Consider the following 26,499-nt stretch of genomic DNA (forward strand, 5'->3'; position numbering starts at 1 on the left):
CGATAAATGTTATTGTCTGATGCAATTGTTTAAGGAATAACATGTTAGCCAATCAGAATAACGTATTATAATGAAACTTACATGTAATGTAATTATTCACAAATGAACTTTAAATTTCTGCGATAAAACGGTATTTAACTTTATCGATTAAAAATGGCCATTTATAATGTTCACTAAATGAAATATTTATTCAGATAATGATTACCTCCATGTGATATTATCAATTTTAATAGTTTTTCCGAGGAAAAAACTATAACTTCCGTGTACAAATTGATTAAAAGGGTATGTCCAGTAAGACCCCTTTTTGGCCCCAAAATATAGCAGTTTTAAACAAATTGTTAAATGTAAACTTTAAGTTATTTATTAGAAAGAAGAATGCTTCTGCTACATGAATATGGGCTGTTATTGACAATATAGAGCACATATATCGGGGAAAAGCTTCTTTAAGTCATGCTAAATTACTGAAATCTTCACAATTTTAGCATTTTAGTTTAATTTTTGACGATTTCCGTCTGAATTAAAAGTGTGCGCATTTGTGTTCTTTCTTAATATTGAAATGTAAGTTGATTTTAATAATAATACATAACATATATAAAGATTGAGGATGAACACGGATGCCGCAACTTTCATTTTTGACAAACCATATGAAAAGTGTCATTTTTTTTTAATATTTCATAGATTTTTTATATTTAAGTTTAATTCGGAGCGTTTTTAATGACTAAATCAGTTAAAATCTTTCACATAAGCTAATTGAATCAACTGAAATAGACACATTACTGTTTAAAAAGTGTTCAAAATTATTCAGATGAACTTAAAATTTGAGGCCAAAATCGGCCAATACCGGACCTACTCCTTTCCCGCTAAACACTCAAAAAAGATTTACGTTTTGTAACTAGCATATTACTTAACAATGAAAAGAGAGAGACAACTGTTGCATTGGCGCACATGTATTAGGAATGGGATTTTGTCATGTACATGTACATACTTATGCCTCACTGATGTTATTCGGTTTCTGCTACCTTAACAGCTATTTTTGTTTGTTGCGGCATGCAAAATTTTGATGAGTAAACATTCAATTTGGAACAATTTTAATCATTAGCTATCTTATTGAGAAAAAAAGACAATATCTCTTTTGTTATTCTTGTTTGCATATACGTATTCATAATCACATACAATATGTTTATTTCATGGATTAAAAAGTTCAAATTTCATTCGTTTTGAAACCATTTTTTTCCAAAATAATTGTCAATATGATGGTTACTCAACAACACTAAAACTATACTGAAATATAAATTAAAGCTTGGTACAAATATTTATTGTTTTCTAATTGTTTTACCTAGTTTGTTTGTACAGTGAAAGAAAAAGAGGTCTCAAAAGAAAAGCTCCTAGCCTAGATACAGCAACTAAAACTTCTGTTTGTTTTTATTTAACAAATAATTAATATAGTAACAAATGAATGTTTCAGGCCAAGTCCATTTCATGTTACGTCACTTTTCTACACAAACTGGTGTTTGGTTTAGGCCGGGAATAACAATAATTGTGTGTGAATATTTTAATAAACATAATTGTATCAATTTTCAGTTGCACTATAAGACAATATCGTGTCAATTTCAGAGAATATGATAGTTTTTGTATTTGGCATAAACATTTTGAAGGCTCGCTAGTCCTCGTTCATCTTACAGTTCTTAAAACTCATACAAACAGGTTGAAATTTTCTGACATCACCTACTAACTATATATAAACAGCATATGTGTTTTTTTTATAAAGAAATATATAATTGTTTACCTACTCCTTCTATAAGTTCAGATATCATACCATCCCAGGATTTGGTTTTCTTATTCCAGGCTCCATATTTGGTATCATTCCGCTTTCGTATTACATAATCTAGTTGAAGCTGTGAACTATTGGCAAGTTTATTGAACATGTCAATACAGAACCCTTCAAACACTTCCTTCCCATTTTTATCTGTCTTATTTATAACAAACGGAGCCTCCTATTTAAAAAAAAATAAACAACATTCATTTGAAATTATAAAGACTCTAAAATGATTTTAGATAATGAACTAACCTTAGTTAATTAGTCTTAAAAGCATGTTTTTTTATTGATGTTGTTAGTGTCTTTAAACTAGCCTAGCTGTCAGTTAACTGTGAGTACTCAGAGATCTGTACATGATGCCTTGATGTTGGGTTGTACAAGTTCCCAGCCACATCATATTTTATATTTGTCCATCTGATGCGTTTAGCCTTTTTCAACTGATTTGTATAGCTCGTTCTTATGTTGTTCTGTTAAACCAATGTCTCGGGTTAAGGAAGCGTTGGGATCCTGTTTACATGTTTAACCACGCCACATTCTGCATGTACATGTATATGCCTGTCCCAAGCCAGTAGTCTGTAATTCAGTGGTTGTCGTTTGTTTCTGTGTTACATATTTGTTTTTCGTTTATTATTTGTACATATATAAGTCTGTCAGTTATCACTTTTGAATTGTTTTACAGAGTCATTTGGGAGCCTTTTACAGCTGTCTATGCGGTACAGAATTTGCTCATTGTTGATGGCCGCACGGTGACCTTTATATAGTTGTTGATTTCTGTGTAATTTAAGTTTCTTGTGGAGAGTTGTCTCTCATACCACATCTTCTTTTTATATTATGTTTATAATATTACGCTTTACAAGCCATGATTACTCATGTTACAGTTTTTCAATTCGAACAGTTTGTTTGTCGTATTAAAGGATATAAGAGAATTATAATAAACAAAAATGCCATATCCTGCATGTGAAACTTTTACTATTGCTATAGTATTTTGTTAATCCTTACAATTGCATCAATGTGGAATTTGAAAACCAAATTATGAAAACATCAGAAGCTTACTCACTTATCGGTTTTAATTTAAAGTTTGCATATTGATACATACTCTCTTGAATGATTCAAAACTTTTAATTGCGATCTCTTGTGTAGAAGTAATAAAACTTTGCTCAGTGCTTGGAGCACAAAAATCATGCTCGAAAAATGCAATCCAGCATTTTGATTGGTTGATTTTAGAGTACTAGTACAAAAAACTCCCTCACGGTCATTAAACTTTCGAGCATGATTTTTGAACTCAGACTCGAAAATCAACCAATCAAATTGCTGTATTTCATGTTTTGACCATGATAAGTATCATGGTCTCTTGAAAAGTCTTTGTCGAGTAAACGATTAACTAGTTTGTGAAAGCAATTATTCTTTTAAAATAACTCTGTTTTTAGAATTATATGTATGACATTTGTGTTTTTAAAATTCCATTTACGAATCCATTGTAGAACAATCACGCACATATATGTATATAGTAAGTAAACAAAATATAAATTTTAAAACCTAAAAACTATCTTTTTATACAAGTTTAAAGGCATATTTGCAGTTGTTTTCTTACACATTACTGGTTATCATATTTGAATTCATTGTACGTTTCAAAAGTACAGCGGCTCTTTTCACAACAACAAAAAAAAAGTAAAAATACTTGCTATTATAAAAAATGAAGATGTTGTATGATTTTCAATGAGACAACTGTCCACACACGACTAAAATGACACATACATTAACAAATATAGGTCACCGTACGGCCTTTAACAATGAGCAAAACCCATATGCAAGTATAGTTTACTACCAATTTCAATCTTAAGATTGTTTGTGAAAGATTTGCAAATTATATTTTGATCGCTTAAAGTGCATTTCGGCTACAAAAGACTCATTGGCTGCACTGTAATCAAATCCGTCGGTAGTCTAAATCAAGAACCACAAAAAGCACATTAGAAAAGTGCCAAATACTAGGGATAATAATGCAACATAATGACTACTGTAACATCATTGAAATAATTTTACAACCAAATATGTACCGATAGCCGGCGTTTATAAATAAACAAGCACGTCGATTCAACAAAACAGCACGTTTATAAATCACTAATAATAGAAAATAAGAAGTTTAGAAATTACCACAACTAATGTAACTACGTATGGGCCTTTATGTTCTTTTGGTTTCTTTTTCAGAGCATCAATTACATCTTTGTTGTATCCAGTTTCAGACGACCAATTTCCAATCTACAATGCAATGAATATTTAACATTAGTCAGAACGCAATCATTCATTTATATACATCCCTACCTTTCCTCCAATGTATGTAATGGTCTGGATGGGCCCTTCATTTCTTTTTAATTTGTATCATCTTCTCTATTCTTTATAATACGTGCCTATAATTCTCTATTCTTTATAATACTTGCCCATAATTCTCAATTTTTTTTGATTTTTTTTTTGCCCAAAATGATATTTTCCTAATGTGCTAGCACCACATTTGTCTCTCATACTATTCTTAATGTATAAGCATGTCATATCTCTCTATTGTATATGCTTTAACACCCCATGTGTCTCTTTTAATCTCTACTGTTTGCTCATTGTTCTCTATGCTTTATGTTCTAGCACCCAATTGTTGTCTATTTGTTATGTTTTATTACCCCGTCCGTCTCTATTTTTTTTATTATTATTGCACTTTAAACTCTTCTTTTTGCCCATTATTCTCCATTCTCAAAACTCCATTCAGACCCTCGCAAACGGCGTGAAACATTATAAGATCTTATAATAGTGTACTTACAGTTTTTTACAAAGAAGAAAAAAAATATAATGCTGATGCACTTGTAACTAATGTATCGATGTAGATGAGTATCGGTGCGTAAGATTTAAAATTAGAAATGCAATATTAGTTTTATAATTTGATTATGGTTGCATTAATCTTTTTAGAACCATTACAGTACATTTTGACATTAGACAAAGAATATAATCCATCATCTAGTTAGACATCTGTAATCTCAATATAATTGCATTTTGATGTCAGACATGCAAACTTCAAAACTTCAAAAACAAATTATATTTATCAAATTAGAATACACGTAATGCATTTCCAAAGAGTCCCTGGTGACATATGAAATATGAAGCCCTAACAACGTATAGTTTTACAAAGAGTTAATGTATTAGATGAGTTTATATTTTCACGTGATCCTAAATGGTCATAAAACTATAAAACAAATTAACAACTCAACATGAGGTCAAAATTTATTGCATATTTCCGTTTATTAAGCATGCTTTTTCTTTCGGCATGAAATGATATATTAATCTAATCAATGACATCTTGCTTAAATGTATCGGGTTTCGAGCTATTACTTACACAATAATGCAAAAACAGATACATCTTTTTAAAAGTACAAAGTTTCCTATTTCATGAGAATTTGAACAAACCAAGTTCATTTATATTTTCTGACAACTACAAGAACATACGTCTGACAAAAGAGGGGTGAAAGTTACCAAAGGGACTTTGATATTCAAACTCATAGATCGAAAATAAACTGACAACGCCATGGCTAAGAATGAAAAAAAGACAAACAGACAAATAATAGTACAGAAGACACAACATAGAAAACTAGAGACTACGCAACACGGACCGCACCAAAAACTTGGAATGATCTCAGGTGGCCCGAAAGGTTAAGCATATCGTGCTCAACATTAGGCACCCGTCGCTGTGATCAAGTTATTACAAACCACTGAACACTCACATGTCTGACAACTTCGCTCTCGCACATACAGTATTGTAAAATGATTTTTCATAAACCTACCTTTTTTAATTTCTTTTTATACAAAGAATGGACATCAAAGTTGTATTTTGTTCGGTATCCATTTTTATCAAATTGTACATTTCCCGAAAGACACGGTGCTGATGTCTGAAAATAACAGTTTATACATTAAGAACAAAATATTTTTTTATTTAAAATCGTTATTTTCTGTGGTGTCATTCTTGCATAAACTGTATTTGATAGTAACAACTATGTCTTGTTGTCATCGTTTGTTTGTTTGTTGATTTTTTTTCTTTGATATTTGTTTGTCATGATATTGTTTTAAATTTCATTATGTTTGCTTAGTTTGTTGATTGATTGGTTTGTTTTTGTTTCGTGTTCCTCTTATTTTTGGTCTTTTCAAATAAAGTTTTATTTTTATATTGAAAGTTTTGTTAGTGAATTTTACGTCAAACTTGTAACAAAAAAAATTTAAACTTACGTTCTTCAGAAACTCTAAAATTTTTGGTCCTCTTTCAAGAAATTTATGTTTATGACACACTATTTCTTTTGAAGAATTTGTATTATAATGTATACCAGTTCTCGTCCGTACTAAATCGGGACTTTCTCGATTTATTTTCTCAAAGCCTTGTTGTAGAAAGCAAAAGCTGTCCAACAGAAATATATCTTTCATCTACAAGCAAATTCAATCTACATAAATTCCCATACGCAATAATCTTATAGTGTAAAACAATTAGACGAATCGCTTTATCCAGTCGTATCGAAACATCATACTAAGGTTTTCAATCCCAGATATAGATAACCTTAGCTGTATTTGGCAAAATCAATCTTTCGATATTTTTGGTCCGTAATTCTCTTCAAAAACGTGCTTTGTTATAAACCTTTATAACTTTTTTGATTCCAGTGTAATTGATAACTTTTTTGTAGATGAAACGCGCATCTCGCGTAAAAAATGTTCATCCTGGTATCTTTAATGAGTTTATTTATAACCACTCGGTCGATGCCACTGCTTGTGGCTGCTTCCTGTCCTAGCGAATTTCAACTGTTTGACTGACGTGTGAATGTGAATTGTAGTTCATTACTGTAGTATATTAAGTATTGTCATATATTCGATATTGATACGTTCTGAATAGTGCTGTGGCTGTTCTGTACGATCTGTGACTGGATGAAAGTACCTGTTGGGTACCAGATATTATGATTGTAAACAATGCTGAATAAACGTGTCTTCTCAAATGTATTTCGTTAAATCGGCCAGATACATATTAAACATGAACCATCGACACTACAATTGGCGACGAGGATAAAGAAGAAACATTGAACTTTAATGTGATAAGCTGATTTTTGTAAAATGACAGCTAAAATCGATTTAAATCCAGTTGGAAATTTCGATGTCAGTGGAGATAGACTCGGACAATCATGGACTCGGTGGCTGAGAAGTTTTGAACTTTATGCAACAGGCAAAGGTGTAGACGTCAAGAAACAAAAGAAAGCATTATTATTGCACTGTGCAGGACTCAATGTAGTCCAAATAATTATGACGTCTTGAAAGGCTATTATAATTTTTTTCTTTGGCGCCTTACTGTAAGGCGCCAAAGAAACAAAGAAAAAAATTATAATAGCCTTTCAAGTGGTCATTATTATTTGGACTAGACTCGATGTACAGGATATCTACTTCACATTTACGCACAAGTAAGGGACCAGGTCATAGAAAAATGTCGTTCTAATAGATTACTAGTCCAAATAATTATGACGTCTTGAAAGGCTATTATAATTTTTTTCTTTGACGCCTTACTTCGACGTTGATGTAAGGCGTCAAAGAAAACAATTATAATAGCCTTTCAAGACGTCATAATTATTTGGACTAATAGATTACGTACTCGACTTCTTGAAAAGGGACCAGGTTTGACTTTAGATGATGTAAGAACTATTGCAAGAACTTTAGAAATGGCTGAAAAGCATTCTCGTGAAATGGAGGGTGCAACTGGTTATGGCAACAACCCATCAAGTAGTCACAGAAGTGTCAATAGAGTCAATCAAAGAAAACCAACACAATATGGACAGAACAAAACGAAAACAAAATCAGGATTAAAATGTTATCGGTGTGGGAGAGAAGGACACTTCGGTAAAGATCCATCTTGCCCGGCACAAGGTAAAAAATGCAATAAATGTGGGACAAAAGGTCATTTTGGAACCGTGTGTAAAACGAAACAAGGAGGGCAACAAAATCAAAGAAGATATGGTTAATATGGTAATAAAAGTGCAAAAGGTATTGTCAACTATGTGGAATCAGATGATGATGAATATGCAAAAGTGATAAAAATGATGCATTTATTGTGCATGTTGTGAAAAATCAAAGTGATAAAAATGATGAAATTGAAATTAATGCTGGAGGCATAAATATAAAGTGTGTTATTGATAGCGGTGCATCAGTAAATATAATTTCAAGTGCATTGTGGGAAAAATTGAAAATTTAGAAAATTGTTTGTAAATCTGAAAAATCAGAAAAGAAATTATATTCTTATGGTAGTGAAACACCATTAGAGGTGTTAGGAAAATTAACATGTGAAATAAATGTTAAAGGTCAATCTGAAAGTGTAGAAGGTGCATTTTATGTTGTAAAAGGAAATAGTGTATCTATGCTGGGAAAAGCAACAGCTATACAATTAGGTGTTTTGAAATTAGGAATTAATAACCGAATATATTCAATAAATGATATTAGAGAAAAATATAGTGATTGCTTTAAAGAAGTAGGCAAATTGGAAAATTTTAAATTAAAGTTGCACATTAATTCAGAAGTTGAGCCAGTTGCGCAAAGAATGTATAGGATACCGTTCACATTGAGGGAAAAAGTGGATAAAAAACCTGATGAATTAGAATCACAAGACATCATTGAAAGAGTAAATGACCAGACTCCGTGGGTCAGTCCAGTTATTGTTGTTCCTAAACCTAATGGTGACATAAGGCTATGTGTTGACAGGAGAGCAGCAAACAAGGCGATAATACGCGAACGGCATCCGATACCAACTGTGGACGAAATATTGTACAAAATGAATGTCGGAGAATGGTTTAGTAAAATGGATTTGAGATATGAATTTCATCAATTGGAGCTTGAAGAAGGTTCACGTGAGATAACGACTTTTGTCACACACAGGGGACTTTACCGTTATAAACGTTTAATGTTCGGGATAAATGTCGCACCTGAGAAATACCAACAAGTTATATCTCAAGTATTTCATGATATTGAAGGTGTTCACAACATATCAGATGACATTGTTGTATTTGGTCGCACAAAAGAAGAACATGACGAAAGACTTAACCTAGTTTTAGACAGAATCCGTCAGAAAAAGTTAACTCTAAATGGTGACAAATGTGAATTTACTATGGACAAAATAACATTTATGGGTCATATCTTATCAAGAAATGGAATAGGACCAACACAAGAAAGAGTAAAGGATATGCTAAACGCAACAGAGCCGACAAATGGATCGGAAGCTTTTTAGGCTTAGTTAACTATAGTGCAAGGTACATACCTAATCTTGCAACCATAGCTGAACCACTTAGAAAATTAACAAAGAAGAATGAGACTTTCCGATTGGGAATAGAGCAAAGAGAAAGTTTTGAAAAGCTCAAATATTCACTCAGTGAAGGAGAAACTCTAGGATATTATAAACTGGATGCAGATAAAACTCAACTAATTACAGACGCAAGCAATGTTGGACTAGGCGCTGTGTTGGTGCAAGAAAATAAAGGGATGTCTCGAGTTATAAGTTATGCGAGTAGGGCACTGTCGGAAACAGAAAAGAAATACTCAACAACAGAAAAAGAAGGATTAGCCGTTGTTTGGGCTTTTGAAAAGTTTCACTTGTATTTATACGGAATAGATTTTGAAGTTATTTCAGACCACACAGCGTTAGAAAGTTTATATAACACAAAGTGTTTGAAAACAACCCAAAATGCAAGAATCCAACGATGGATGCTGAAGCTTATGTCGTATAATTATCAAATAAAATATTTACCTGGAAAACAAAATATTGCAGATGCGCTGTCACGACTGGTGGTAATTAACAAAAGTGAATTCAAATAGTTATCAAAAGTACCAGGATTATAATTTTATAAAGAACATGAAGAAAGGAATGTCGCTGAAGAATTTGTAAGATTTTGCGCACAGGAAGGGACACCTAAAGCGTTAACAACACAAGAGATCGAAAAGGAAGCAAAAGTGGACACAGAATTTTTAGAAAAGTTAGAAATTGTCTACAACAAGCTAAATGGAACCAGTCTGTTATGAGTGCTTATTATCCTGTAAAGAACGAACTGAGTGTAATAGGATATTTAGTAATGCGTGGAAGAAGAATTATAATTCCAAAAACACTACAAGATAAATGCTTGCAATTAGCTCATGAAGGACACTTGGGAATTGTAGGAACTAAACAGATGCTAAGAAGTAAGGTTTGGTGGCCGAACATGTATAAAGATGTAGAGAAATATGTTAAATCATGTCATGGCTGTCAGATAACATCTCAATTTTCACATCCAGAACCGCTGGAACTGACAAAGTTGCCTACAGGACCGTGGCAATACTTAGCTATTGATTTGCTAGGGCCGCTACCATCTGGACATTTTGTGTTTGTTGTAATAGATTATTACAGTCGCTATTATGAAATTGACATTACAAAAGGCACTTCAAGTGAGAAAATGATAGATTCGCTTGAAAACATGTTTTTGCGTCATGGTTTACCACTATCTATCCGTTCTGACAATGGACCGCAATTTACGTCAAAACTATTTAAGCAATACATGGAGGATATTGATGTGAAACATGTTAGAAACACACCATTATATCCAGCCGCGAACGGAGAAGTGGAACGTCAGAATAGATCTTTAATGAAAAGGATAACGATCGCTCAGGCAGATGCAATGGACTGGAAACGAGAACTTAGCAAGTATATAATGGCATACAGGACAAAACCGCATAGTGTGACTGGAGTTTCACCGTCGGAACTCTTATTCAAACGTACTATAAGGACAAAGTTACCCGAAATATATCGCGAAGAAGATGATACAACACTTGACGAAGAAATGAAAGACAGAGACATGTACGCGAAACACAAGAACAAGATATATATTGACGAGAAAAGAAACGCGTATGAAAGTGACTTGAAAAATGGAGACAATGTTTTAGTTGAAGAACACTATACGAACAAAATGACAACTCCATTTATTTCAACACCATACAAACTTGTTGAGAAAATTGGTAATCAATGTGTTGTACAATCACCTGAAGGTGTACAATACCGTCGAAACACGACACATGTAAAGAAATATAACGATCGAACTGTTTCATGTGAAAAGGACAATGACTGTGTTATGTTAGATGATCCGATTGAACCACCCAAATCGATTTCAGACGAAGCTGGTGATGTAACAAGACGTCCAGTGAGAGAGAGAAAAATGGCATCAAAATTTAATGACTATATTGTTTCATAATTTAGTTACATGTAGGATAGAAGGATTTTGATATAGACAGTTAAAGTTTTATATTAGTAGGATTTGATAAAGACAGAAAAAGTTTTGATTTGTTTTGAAAAGATAATAATTCTAATAAGAATTTTTATTTTTTTATTTTTGATATTTGATAAGTTAGGTTTGATTATTGAAAGTAGTTATTCTAGTCAAAGATAAAGAATATTCAGTCAGTTTTATTCTCTAGTCAGTTAATAGTTATTTTCATTCTAAAGAAAGAGGAGAGTGTAGTATATTAAGTATTGTCATATATTTGATATTGATACGTTCTGAATAGTGCTGTGGCTGTTCTGTACGATCTGTGACTGGATGAAAGTACCTGTTGGGTACCAGATATTATGATTGTAAACAATGCTGAATAAACGTGTCTTCTCAAATGTATTTCGTTAAATCGGCCAGATACATATTAAACATGAACCATCGACACTACAATTACATTACATTTTTATATATATATATTTTTATATTTGTACTGTAACCAAGTTATCTGACACCATAATGAGGCTTATTTCTACAATAATGTGTTTACTCACTTCGAAAGGTGGTGCCTTGATGCCCTTCTTTATCTCCGATTTCGTCCTTTTCTCCCAAGGTATTAAAACTTTTGATTTATATCCATTTTTGTCTACTAATTGGAAACCTGTTATGCGTGCTCCACCATGTTCAAAACTTTTTAGTTCCACTTCCTGGATATCCTTTTGATTGGGAATAAAATGTTTTTAAGCATGTTAAGTAGAACTAGACGAGGGACATCAGTAGCGAAATGAAGACACCTGACTTTACTTAGATTTTTCACACATTTAAGATAAACAAGATAATAGCAAATAACATTTCCCAAGTTCATAAACAACTATTTTTTAAAAAATCATCTGGAAGATAATACAAATATTTTTGTTACACTTACACATATTCAGTAAAGCAGATATGATTACCCGACTCTCGATTAATATTGCATCCATAAGGCAATGGAATAATGCCTGCCTTATTAGGCTGTATGATTAAAAAAAGTCTTTCATAAGTCCAGAATGATAGACCCAGACTCCTTTGTCGTAAATAGCTGGTACTATCCGAAATTTAAGAGTTTTTTCTATATAGGGTAAGTCAGTGATGAAGCAAGATAAATTTTTACTATAAGAAAAGTGTGGCTTTATATACATATATGGAATGCTCACATACCATGCCACCAATTATGTAATTATATCCTTCCCTGTTCATGCCTAATTCTGTTATCTGAAATCAAATAAAACATATAGAGATATTTGCTGCGTTGAAGACCAATTTGTGGCAGTAACTGTTTTCTGTTCTTAACATTAGTGACAAATACATAAATGTACATATTATGTCGTCTTTTTGGTACTGTAACAATCCCCGTTTCCATTCTCAATTCTATTAAACATGGTCTTATGAATTTAAATGAGTTGGCCTTTTTGACCTTTTGAAAACGAAGTTACAAATGTACTTTGTGAGACGCCCGAAGTAAAGCTGATGAATTCGAAATTATAAACATGGTAGAAGATATACATGTACTTGTGCTTGGTCAAGAATTTGAAAATGATATTTGTTGAATGTTATTCGATAAATAAAATTTGATTCATCCGACGCTTGTGAATCCATTATTTACACACAAAAGTTGTCTTCAATGAGTAACTATTTATCATGTATTGTAACAGTTTATTTTGAAACATTGAGTTGTATTCTACAAAAAAATAAAGGACTGCAGTAAATAAAATGTCGCCATATATATCGGATAAACACATTTTCACAATTAAAAAGCAGTGGCGGAGAAAATATTTGTTGAAATAGATTTTCAAAACCAATTTAAATCATTGATTTGACCGAAATTTCCTAAGCTCAAAATAAATTTAATTCTCTTGTGTTTTAAATGTTATCATATCATTTAATTAAGCAGCTGCAATGTAATTTGCAAGTTGTATTCTTCTGTCGCAATGTGTCTTAATTTTTGTTTTTTGTGTTATAAACAAAAAAAGTTTTAAGAATAAAAATGTGTCATGCTTCTGCTTTTTAAAAATAAATGAAAACGAGGTCGTTAAAAAGAGTAAATATTCTAAATTTACATTGTGCATCATCCAAACAGTACACATACTTAATATTTCAACAGCCGAATGTTCACAAATATACAACCCCAAAATAGTAAACAAACAAGAATGTGTCACGAGTACACGAATGCCCCATCCGCACTAACATTTCTATGTTCAGGTACAATGTAACCGTGCAAATGGGATAACATCTCTAATTTGGTATTAAAATTAGAAAGAAAATATCATAAGGAACATTTGTAATAAGTTTTTAATTAATTTGACTTCAACTTCTTCAAAAAATACCTCGACCAAAAACTTTAACCTGGACCAAAAATTTCAATCTGAACCAAAAACTTTAACCTGAGGCGGTAAACGAACGGACGAACGGACGGGAAATGTGTCAGAGAAATCTCCTCCTTCACTTACCTGTTTTAATATTAATTGTAATGTTGGTCGATCCAGTATATCTAAAATAAATATCTTTTCTGTATGTGACAACGCCATTTTATCTAAAATCCGCAGCTGTTCATAAGAATCATTAAGTTTTCCTAAATGTCGTTGTATTATATTTATTTTGTCAGACGCATTAGTTAACGTGAATATTTCTGAAACTCGCCAAGGCCACAGAGCTGAAAAAATAAAACAATTACGATTACTTTTCAATGATGGTAATTGTTGTTGTTGTCGATGCTCTTTTAAGAACTTTAAATTACCCTAATGTATTTAGGTTTACTCTTCTGTTTTGTCCAAAAGTCTTGTTTATCATTTTTTTTAATGTTTTTTTTTTTTTTAAATATTAAGGCTATTCTACTTCAGTCATATATTACCTTAGCTGTATTAGGCCATTCTTTTAGGAATTGTGGTCCTCAATGCTCTTCAACTTCGTACTTTATTTGGCCTTTTTAACTTTTTTGGATTCGAGCGTCACTGATGAGTCTTTTGTAGACGAAACGCGCGTCTGGCGTATACCAAATTTAGTCCTGGTATCTATGATGAGTTTATTTGATACAATTTTAGAAAAAGGAATTTATATATATACCGACAATTTGAACTTGATGATGTCTTCCAGTTATTCTGACCAATACATTATTGTAAAAATACTGTCTTATCCCGGGATATGACGATTATTTGTTTTCACATGAGTTACACGCTATGTGTCCTGATAGAGCAGGGCATGCATAATGTCAAGTTTGCATTCGGTTTTTTATTGTGTTCGATTCAGTCAATAAATAAAATACATTTTGTTGTCAAATTTTATTCTAGATTATCCATACTATGTTTTTGATAATGACGGAAAGGTTAATGTTAATATACATTTGTGAAGATGTTACATTTTGTAAATATACTTACGATCGTTTTCAACATGTAGATAGAAAGCAGTTCTCCATTTATGTAGTTTAATGAAATCTACTACAGCTTTCAAATGTGGTGGGGCAATATGCAGAAGATATTTATAATTGGGCTTCAAGAGCTTTCGGACATCATTGTATATTATGACAGGCACGTGCATGGCTTGGCTGTACGATTCAATGGCGTCATAAGATCGGACGTCGGCTGCAGTAACGATACTAAATATGGTTTCCATGAGTAATAAACATACTGAAAGTATAGCGTGAAAGATTTGTTGAAATTTTACTTTACTTAATTTTACTAAAGAGGGACGAAAGGTACCAGAGGGCCAGTCAAACTCATAGATTGAAAAATAAACTGACAACGTCATGATAGATAAAGTCAAACAGACATTTTGTTTATAGACCGTTGGGTGTCCCGTTTGAATGGTTTTTCACTAGTAATTTAGGGGCCCTTTATAGGCCAAAAAACACCTGGCGCAGGGGATTAACAACCGAGCTAAGTAAAATTGGGATGACCTGGAAAGAAACAAAACGAATAGCCATTGACAGGAAGAAATGAAGAGAAATTGTAGTCGCCCTATGTCCCCCTTGGGACGAAGTGTATTAAGTCAAGGAAGTCAAGTCATAGCTAGTTGTTCGGTTTGAGCAAAGGCTCCGTGATAAAAGCCGTTCCTTGACCTCTAATGGTTTACTTTTATAAATTGTTATTTGGGTGAAGAGTTGTCGTATTGCCACTCACACCACATCTTCCTATATCAATTGAATTTAAACTTAATCATTTTATTTGTTTAGACAGTGCAAAACACTTACTATTTGAATGTTTGTCTTTATAAATTGTGCTTTGACTGTAAAGGTCTGTCTAATCTGATTCAAGGTTTAACATTTTGAAGTAGCATATTAGCTTGTTGTTTGGTGTGAGCCCAAGGCTCCGTGTTGAAAGCCGTTCCTTGACTTTTAATGGTTTACTTTTATAAATTCTTATTTGGATAGAGAGTTGTCTCATTGGCACCCATACCACATCTTCCTATATCTATTAACCTATTTGACGAAATATTCTGTCTGATAACGATATAACTATGGACCGACTGGGATTAAAATGTAACATTTGATTTAAGTGTAATGCCAATTGCTACCTCAAAAAATTTCTTTAATTTAACTTGATTTATAAAAAAACCTTAATGATGGCCAATGAGAAACAAAAAGTTTTTCCTGGAATATAAAATAGACATTTATCCAGCTACAGAAATAATAACACAGACTAATCAACTATTTTATCTATCTATATTTAGAATTTAATTTACTTAAAAACATGGCTAGTTTGTTTAACTAGGATGAATTTATCTAGTACGTATTATTTTATTCCTTTGTCGGTTTTAATATATCGTGATATTTACATCGGATATGACTTTGAGAAATCATAATTGTGGTAGATAGTAACGATAGCAAAAATAAACAATCCTTATACTGTGGATTCTTTTATTTTAGTTGGTAAAAATTTACGTTTTCGTGGATATTTAATTTCATGGTTTTGAAGAAGTCCGCATACAAACCTATAGTAAATTCATCATTCGTTGAACTTATTATTTCGTGGTTTAACTGTACCCACGAAATCCACGAAAATTTGTATTCAACGAATAATGAATCCACAGTAGCTTGTAATACATTCGTTTTTTCAATGAATACTCATAAAAATTATTTTGAAGAACATAAACAAATACATATTTTGTCGTGATAAACATATATTTATATACAATTAGAAATAAAAACATAACTATCTATGCGCATGAAACGAAAAAAATGTGTTTGCGGTTGAAAATTTTCTTTACATGTATATCATGTGTTTAGAATTAATGTAAGGTGTCCATTTTGGTCTAGCAGGTATCATATTACCGCCTGTCATTTATTTGTCATCCAACATAACATGTGGTCATCCGATGTTCAGTACTTCAGTACTTTGATTATTATCATGTATGTCTTAGTATAGGCCAATAGTGCGTGTCGCAAAAGGGTGTGTTGTGCCATTCTTGTCAAAATGTAATGTATACATAATGCATGTACATATATCTTCAGCTTAAACTTGTCATGACTTAAATATATTATAATTTATCATATATTTAGTACAAAATACAGCTATTTTGTATATCTAATAAAGGTTCGTTTTTCCAGTCTGTATCACCTACCCTAAAAAATCCTCTAAGTTTTTGAATGACGTCATTGTTTGGTATGTAACGTCACGAACGTCAAGTTTTCATATTGTATGTGACGTCACGAACATCAAGTTTTCACAACATATTTTTTGGCACAATACAGTTGGAAAGCAGGTCACGGTTTGACCCCAAGTTTATCAGCAACAATAGAGTCACGTGACCGTGAAAATTCAGTTAAAAAACGAACGAGCCAAACCTCATTTTAACTCACTAAATACTATTGTTGCAATAAAAACTTATTGATCTAAATAATCTTGAGTATCCATAGTTTATACTCTTCAAAGCTCACACATCAAATCAAAGTCCTTTATTCTTTATTTTATCTGCAAACTTGGAGTTTGGGTGAAAATTGTCAAGTCTCCTGATCGAAAAATCTAAATATCTACGAGGAAACTAAAAATGATGGGCTGAATTTATATTTAATAAAGCATCTCATTAAGACAAACACTCGATATGAATATATCGGCAATAGAATGTTGGATACGCAAACGTCAAATTGATTTCAAAACGAAGCGGTGTTTTTTACGCCGATTTGTGCAAGTGGTTATCTCCCCTTAATATCACCATGTATAAAAGTAAAAAATGATGGCGTCTAAAAGGCCCTTGGGCTGATATTGATGTCTCGGGATGATACGACATATGATACGGATTTTGCCATGTATTATTCTTTATGTAAAATACATCGAATGTCTTAACGGGAAAATATACCACAAGTTTATACAGTCTTCTTGAGAGAAAAAAACACACAACTTATATTTTTTATAATGAAGACTAAAAGAATTTATCGCTGCATTGAAGACCTATTGGGGAACTTTTGCTGTTGTTTGTTCTATGGTCCGGTTGTTGTCTCTTTGACACATTCCCCATTTCTATTCTCAATTTTATTAAAGGTAATCAATGCTGAAAATCAGGACACTCGAGTGTTATATAATTGTCAGAAATGATTGACGGCACAATACAATTTTCACATGCAATTATGTAACGAGAACTGTTACGTTATTTAAACAGTACAGCTTCTAAATTTGTTCCGAATAGATAATTTAGGGGAATCTATCACCCTAATGCTGTAATTGAGAAAACAGTATTCTCCATGTTAGTATTATTTTTTAGATAGTTGTGAAAACAGATGAAACATCAATGATTAGTCATTAAACATAGGTGTATGTCTGGGTCCTCGGTGTATTATCTACATATACAAACATATCGGCATCAGAAATGATCAATTGTGGACTGTTCAGACTAACAACATTAATAGAATATTTACGGTAGATGTAATCTTCCAGCTCGTTAATCACAACTTTGGATTGAAGTAGAGAACTTATAGCATTACACAATTATAAGAACATAAAAGATGGACAGCGTAAATTATTCGACTATATTGATTATAGTTATTAGAAATTATCAACCATTTCGAAGCTATGAGAATACTCGAGTTGCATCAACAATGCTATTTGCATTTGAATTAATAGTAAATATAGTGATACGCTTCCCGTCTGTGAATCAGTCTATATATAAAGAAAAAACGATGTCTTTATATTTACATTGTCCCCTTATTGGATCTAATATTCATATAAATCGATACACTAAAAGTACTGATACATTACTGATTAAATCAGTACTGAAACAGTACCGACAAAATTGGTCCTTAAACACTAATGACACAATCAGTACTGAAAAAATACTGAAACAGTACTGACGAAAACAGTACTGACAAAATAGTCCTGACAAAAAACATTACTGACGAAATCAGCACTGAATTCATAGAAAGTATAACATTATGAGCTTTTATTCTTTCCTAACAGTATTGCTATGTTACAGGTTAGAAATGTACCAAAAACGTAGGTTTATTCTTGGTAGTGTAGAAGATAAAAAAAAAACAGTAGTATATTTGCCAATTAGACAACAGAGACCGTTGGTGGATGAAGTATTTTTTTTATATAAGACACTTTTGAATGGAACAATGAGCAGAACATAATATTCATGGTTATGTTTTGAACGTTTACCTTACATTCTATAGAAAATTTTAATAAAAGAATCACCTTATTCAGTTATTTTTCCGACGTAGTCGATATAGTTTCGGTTTGTGCCCTTTGAACTAAAGGACGCTGAACTATGGTAACAGAATACGCATGCTCGAAAATCCTTTCTGTGATTGGACAAAATGCTCTCATGGTGGATGATTTGGTTGTGTTTGGAAACCAAGTGAAAAACTATAAATATTTGAACTAGATCTTACAAGGATTTATATTTTTATTAAAATAATTGTTTCTCCAATAGCTCTTTGCATCCATGACAGCTGTTTATTCGGGACAATTATATATTTTTTAATGTAGACTTTGTTGTACGAACGTACATGACTTTTAGAACGCACCTACGCATGTGAGATTTCCGCGGGGCTTTGGTAAATGTAATCAGAAAGATATGAGGACCGAGAATACTGAACACAAATAAAATTTGTAGGTGTCGTCACAATATTCTTATATATTATTGCCTTAATGTAACCAGGCTTAGTGAAGAATTTCTTGTAGTTACATTCAGATGGAGATTTAATAAAAGAGGTCCTGCATCATTAAGTCATTGTACTTCTGAAGGTTATCGAAATGATAGTTTTAAACATATACTCAAATTTAAATACGTCGGATATCTTTTTTAAAGATAAGTCTTGTTTTTTATTTGCTTTCCATTAAAAAAAAATTAAAAAATCATAAAATTGAATTACAAAATAAAGGACAACGTTCTTTTTTTTTATTTATCGTCATGTACATTGTACCTCCCAGACACTTGTTGTTGCATAGAATTTCACACGTACAGACACAGATGGGTTTTGTAATTGTCGTATCGTTACTTTTTATACAATGTATGTACCCAAAGGCAATGGAATTCAAACTTCAAAATATATTTTATAGCATTAGTTTTATCTTTTGTTTTCCTGTGAGATCATATTCCTTCCTAATGGTTTTCACGGAATAAAATATTAAACGTTTTTGTTCCATTTTAGAAATCAAGTGTGAACTATTCATCCAATTAAAACAATAAAGAAGAAGTGTAGCGGTCATGAGACAGCCATTAACTAAGATAAAACAAGACACTATTCATGTAAATTGGCAGGCAAACAAACACTAAAACAATTAACAATGTTTGTAATATCAGCCATAAAAATATTCTGGTATTGAGTCTGTTCATGCCAATAATGTTTAAATCTGATAGTCATCAACTAGTGGCGAACAAATCAAATTATATCAAAATTTGATCAATAAGTTCTGAAAGAAATAAATGGATAGCCTGTCTCCAGGGAGTATACACACAGTGAGAGTATATTGTGATTGTGTATAATTTGAACGATGATTGCGTAAATGGTCTTTATTGTTGACATACGGTTCTGATAGCATTTAATGGTGTCAACAAGATAATTAGAAAAATGAAAATTTAATCGATATTGAACGATTATTAGAATAATGATAATTCAATCGATATTAAACTATCTGCAGAATATGTTAAATGAAAATTTGCGGCGACTTTTACATGAAAAACGAATATGTGGAGTACAACGTATATGTCATTGAGACAGCAGTCTGACGATATATATTGCAAACATATAATACATGTAAGTATTTTCGATAGCCATATATCAAACTTGCCACTGTCCAATACAACTTCGAATTGGTTATACTAAACTGCATTATATTTCAAACCGGCATTCAAATTGTGTTATTCTATTTTTATAAGGTACACATTTGCTTCGTAGTTATGGTGCTTTAACAAGCGAAAATGAATCGTGTTGCCACATTGAAGCATGTTTGTTTCATCCAACTGTTGCTTGACAGATACGTATAAACTGTATACCCACCATGAGCGCTTGTTTGTGTATTCTTTATGTTTTATTCTTTTTAAAACTCACACGATGCCTTGCTTAAAGCACCATTTTTATCGTTTCAATATATAAGCTTCGGATATATTAACAGAACAGCGTTTACAAAAATTTAATTAAACAAGCTTAGGAAAACAAAATTGATGCGGTAATTACTTTCTATCATAGTTTTTGACATTGGAACTTTTACTCGCTTTCAGCTTTCGTTAAATAAAAACCGAAAGTGGTCTTTGAAACATTGGTGCATTCTAAGTGCTAATATTAAAGAAGTGACGGCAGAGTTTGAATGTTAAAAGATTTTTTTTATCGCTTATAATTCACAAAAGAGTCATTCAATTTTCAAGTTACTATATATTGAGATATATAAATTGAATTGATAACAAATATAGATGCCTGGACTGATTATAAAACTGTGTTGATGTGGTTTGATGGCGTGTGACTAAGCTATCCTTTAGACCTTCTTGTCTGTTATCCCCCATTCACCTTCATCAAAACAATATCATTAATCAATAGCCGAACCTAACAGGAAAACTAAGCTACCTCAATCGGCGAAAAAAATACTCGTGAGCTGCACTCCAGGGACAGTCACTCATTTAAAACAAAAAAAAAATCTCACGTATATAGACTTAAATGTTTATTTATGCCTTCAATTCCATTTTTGTAAATTTTTCTCCTTCAACCCTTTTTTAAAATAAGTCATTTTTTTTGTTCAACAGGAACAATCATTAACTAAAGGAATTTTGCTGACCGTTATTTCAAATTTGGACAAATGTGATTTTTCTTTTTCAGAAAGCACAAATGTCATCATAATTATAACCATACTATCGACTGGAATAGCTAATTAATGATTACTTACTTACACCAGTTATTGAGGCGTTGGCAGTGACCGACATGTTCGAATATTAAATACTAGTAGTAGATTTGTGATTAGCGGGAAAATTACTGTCCAATCAGCATACTTTAAGGATATTGTTATATAATTCAATTGTCTCTATAGTGATTGATTTGTCTGAGGTGCATCATTTCATCATCATTTTAAATAGTCTTGGGCTTTAAAGATCATGCGATCACAAAAGCCATCAAAATTATCTTAGGAACTTGTGTCAAAAAGTCACAGCGCCATGATATAAGGTTGACGACATTTTGGTGTGTTGTTATACACATTCAACTCGATCATTGTATAAAGAATTATTTATTTTACCAATTTATATATAGATCAATGCACTTTTGATAAACTTACTAATAGTGCAGAAATAATGATTGACAAATGAATCGAAATTGCACTCGATATGCAGGCGCTGCTTAAATGTTGCTTCAAAGAAAGAACTGTTTAAGGAATGACTATAATATTTTTTCTGTCAATGAAGAAATAACAAAAATGTGGTGCACACTGAATAACGCGAGTAGCGGGTTATTTAACAGTGTGTTCCACATCTTTTATGGTTTTTTTTTAAAGACAGAAAAATTATTACAGTCATTTCTTATACTTTAATTCTAAAATCCATTTTTAACCGTAGAAAACCATAAAAAAAACGTTGATGACGTCACGGTCACATGACTACATTATGTATATGGGCTGATAACACATATAATTGATATTCATGTCAACAATGAAGTGTTGAATACTGGGCTGGTGATACCCTCAGGGAGGAAACGTCCACCAGGAGTGACGTCGACCCAGTGGTGTAAATAGTTATCAAATGTATCAGGATAAAAATTAATTACACCAGACTCGCGTTTCTTCTTCATTAGACTCATTAGTGACGCTTAGATCAACATAGGTATAAAGTAAAACAGTACAAAGTTAAACTGCATTGAGGACCCAAAATTCCCAAAAGTTGTGTAAAATACGGCTTAGGTTATCTTTTCCTGGGATAAGAAACTCCTCAGTTTTTTCCTAAAGTTCAAAGATTTTGTAACAGGAAATTTATAAAAAATGACCATATACTACTAATTGAGATTCATGTCAACACTGAAGTGCTAACTACTGGACTTGGGATACCCTTGGGGACAAAACGTCCACCAGAAGTTGCATCGAAACAGTGGTGTAAGTAGTTATCAAAGGTATGAGGATTAAAATTTAGAACGCCAGACTCGCATTTCGTCTTCGTAAGACTCATCAGTGACGCTCAGTCCAAAACAGTTATCAAGCCAAACAAGTACAAAGTTGAGGACCATTTATGACCCAAAATTCCAAAAAGTTGTGCCAAATATGGCTGAGTTTATCCTTTCATGGGATAAGAAAATCATTAGTTTTTCCATAAAATTCAAAGTTTTTGTAAAAAAAAAATGCTTTCTAGATCTGAATTAATATGGTTAACTTTTAAGAAGTCATTGTTTACATCATAGCGCCATTGGATTGCGTAAATAACCTATGGTGCATTGACGACTATCCACGCTGAGTGTATTAAACGTGAATAAAAAATCATGACGTGATTGTTAAAAGTTTACAGAAAGTAATTAAAAAAACAATACGACCATCACAACGAAAGTAAATCGACTATCAACAAATAATAACGAAAACTGCAAAATAAAACAAAACATATAAAATTTGTCATGAATGAACTACATGATTTTAGTTACATGTATTTTTTTTGTAACTCTGATTTGTATTAAAGATTTTCAACTGAAAAATCAAAAGTAAAAAGTGTAATTTATGCTGTGAAGATTACCGTAACTGCACTTATGCTAGTAACAGAGTTAAGCAGAGAAAATAAATTTGCACGGATGAATAATAGTTAAATTAAAAAATCATAATAATGTCTAACAATAATCAAAACAAATTGTGATTTATCGTACATTATGACATCTTTAACCGCTATCTAGTCGTTTTTCCTTTTTTAAATAATAATTCACCATGAATACATCCCATATTGGATGTCAATGAAATTGTTTTCTTCAATTCACACGATGTAACATTACATAATATCAAATGCATCATTCGACAGTACTAATAGACACCATGCAATATTCAACTTTGTAAGAATTGTCTCCTCGTTACACATACATATTCGTTAAATCTTGGAGATGGAAACCCATTGTTGGGATGGCGCGCTGTCAATTAAGCTCATGCAAACTAATTCGTCTATTTGTATTGCTTCATTACGATCAGTACTTTAAAAAGACAAATGTTTATTCTTGGTTGTAAGCATCATTTCATTAACTAGAAATTATTGTTTAATAATTGGTTGTGCAGGATAATTTTTCGAAAGTTCAATAAAACATCAAATACATATGTTTCAATACTTTGTTAAAGTACAGAGTAAAACATTTTAAGGTTGAGGAATAATTAAACTAGATAAAACACAACAAATGATTGTTTATGGTGTTCGTTTTGTACCAAAGTAAATGTTCACTACAACGGCTTTTGACAAAAACTAAAAGGGATGTCACTGTTGATATAGTTATAGCTCATTATTAAGGATTGCATGTACTTAAACCATATTTTTTACCTTTAGTATGTAGACTTGATATAAACTAATGATGTTATTTAAAGCAAGATGATGTTAATTTTTTGTCTAAGCAAAGCAGTTGACTCAAATGCACATTAACCTTAAATGGTTTACCTGATCGTCTGTTTGCGATGAAATAACTGTCCATCATCATAATCAAAATAATAAAGTTCTAAAATTATCTTTGTCGGGGTAGATATGCAAATAAACGCTTTTTTCAAAAATTATTCGCTTTAAAAGTCGATGAAAATTGTAACAATGTAAAGTAAATACCCTACATATCATGCATATGTGGATTTTAAAAAACACTTGAAAGCCTTTAGATGATTTTAAATCTCGATATTTCTCTTAAATAACTTCTATCAAAACTTTTGATTTATCCACACTGTATTCCACCATTCCTCAAGTGAGTTTGAAAACTCGTGTAAAATCAACATAAAAAACGGTAGCATACTTGTAAATGAAACATTTTGTAATATCATACGGCAATATATTTGTTGGATTTGGAGATAAATTGTTCAAACCAATTGTCGGCATACCTATGGAAACGAACTGATATTTTGTTATGTTTATTTGTTTTGTTCACACATTGTTGTCAATATAATGGCGTTTGATGAGATTGTCATACAAGTGAGAGGTTTTAGCTAGCTTTAAAACCATTTTTAATCCATCATTATCTACGCAAAAAAAATATGTTCTTAGTCAGGAATATGACAGTTGTTATCGATTCGCTCGATGTGTTTGGGCTTTTGATTTTGTCATTTGATAACGGACTTCCTTTTTTTATTTTTTCGAAGTTCAGTATTTTTGACGCGTCCTCAGTTTCTATGAACTTTTTAGAAACTTAAAAAAAACATACATTTCTACCAATATCTGAATCATTTCACTAATAAATACAAATAAATACAAATAATGATCTGGAAAAGCTAAACTTTTTATAGTGCTTAAAAGTAAAAATCATTTTTATCTATTTGTTCACAAGTCTCTTGTTGTACAAGAGAACATGACGTAACCAGTAATATTTACACACAACGATAGATTGATTTACTAGGCATAACCTTTCATATCAGAACAACACTTCAACGCACGATATTTATTTGATAGGCAGAACATGAAGGATTATTTGAAAATATTATAGACATATGATGTGGAAAAGTCGATATTTTTAGCAATCATGCAATTTTGACATTATAGCTTTCCTGAAAATAATAGAATGTTGGAATCCGATGTCAGATAAGATCATTGATGGAACACAGATCATATTTTTATTAGAATTTTGACAAATTGTGTCTCATTATCAAAGTTATAATTTTCCCACCCTGTGGTCTGTGATTCGGTACTAACATTTTCTTACTTATATATTTATAATTGATTTTTTTCCGAACTTGAAACTTCTTAATTTTTTAGACAAAGTATTCGTTTGACAAAACCATTTAGCATTTTTCTGGTTCTTGTACCCTAAAACATTTATGTTTTTGGTTTCCAGCAGTTCACAACTCTTTTATGAAAGTATTTTGACCAATTAGAGTATTAGACGGTGCCAGTTCACACAAGCCTTTACATTTCTTTGATCTACTTTAGTAACTGCAAACATAAATATGTTCCGAAGCACACGAGATCACCCCTAGTTTGTGTTGGGGTTCGTGTTGCTTATTTTTTAGTTTTCTATGTTGTATCATGTGATCTATTGTTTGTCTGTTTGTCTTCTTTCATTTTTAGCCAGTCGTTGTCAGTCAATTTTCGATTTATGAGTTTGACTGCCCCTCTAGAATCTTTCGTCCCTCTTTTGATGTATATGATTTTATTCAATAACACGTTTTCAGTGGAATCATTCGTATAGGATATTATTTAAAGTTTCTTTAATTAAACACATATGATAAGATTACAACAAAGAGGATACAAATATAAAAAAATCTAGTTTAAAACTGCTGTATTCGTTCTCGCTCAAAACAAAGGCAGTAGTAGTAAACCGCTCTTCGAAATTCATAAATCGATTGAGAAAATCAAATTCGGTTTACAAACTAAAATTAAGGGAAGCACATGAACTTTAACAGGTGAACATTGACCCAACAGAAACACTCAAATGCAACCATCAAAAAAACGAACTATAAGATAACAATAACCAATATCCTGACTTGGTACAGAGTCTGCGGTTCTATTTTTTGATAGTCCTTGTCCTTATTAATCAAAGTCACTTAAGACAAACCGTACATACATTAAAATACACAAACTAAATGTAGCAATATGTAGACGTACCAAAGACATGCCCAGAGGCTGTTGTTAATATAAAGCTACTTACTTGATTTTGTGAAGGAATAACTGTCAGCAATATTAGTTTTATTGAGGAAATCTTTTATTGTTATGGTGTTCTTATCCATCTGTAATAATTCTACTCCAAGTCTGTAGGCTCTTTCACTTGACTTGTCTTCTTCGTCAATGATAAACCCTGTTCAAACATAAGACATC

The 26,499-nt window shown here is 31.9% G+C and overlaps 1 protein-coding gene across 3 annotated transcripts in view; it reads right to left on the reverse strand.

Annotated features, from left to right (window-relative positions):
* The window catches only part of LOC134695926 (glutamate receptor 3-like), a 44,461-nt gene that overhangs the window by 13,664 nt on the left and 4,298 nt on the right, over positions 1–26,499 (reverse strand). For all 3 annotated transcript variants that reach the window (XM_063557417.1, XM_063557416.1, XM_063557415.1), the window contains exons 2-10: positions 26,333–26,479; positions 14,505–14,753; positions 13,581–13,783; positions 12,292–12,345; positions 11,649–11,810; positions 6,074–6,265; positions 5,635–5,739; positions 3,968–4,072; positions 1,791–1,994 (exon numbers count right to left, since the gene is read on the reverse strand). In XM_063557417.1, the coding sequence (XP_063413487.1) occupies positions 1,791–1,994; positions 3,968–4,072; positions 5,635–5,739; positions 6,074–6,265; positions 11,649–11,810; positions 12,292–12,345; positions 13,581–13,783; positions 14,505–14,753; positions 26,333–26,479 (1,421 nt within the window). The remainder of the gene's footprint in view (positions 1–1,790; positions 1,995–3,967; positions 4,073–5,634; positions 5,740–6,073; positions 6,266–11,648; positions 11,811–12,291; positions 12,346–13,580; positions 13,784–14,504; positions 14,754–26,332; positions 26,480–26,499) is intronic.

This window comes from Mytilus trossulus, chromosome 14 (assembly GCF_036588685.1).
Source record: "Mytilus trossulus isolate FHL-02 chromosome 14, PNRI_Mtr1.1.1.hap1, whole genome shotgun sequence".
Taxonomy (NCBI): Eukaryota; Metazoa; Mollusca; class Bivalvia; order Mytilida; family Mytilidae; genus Mytilus; species Mytilus trossulus.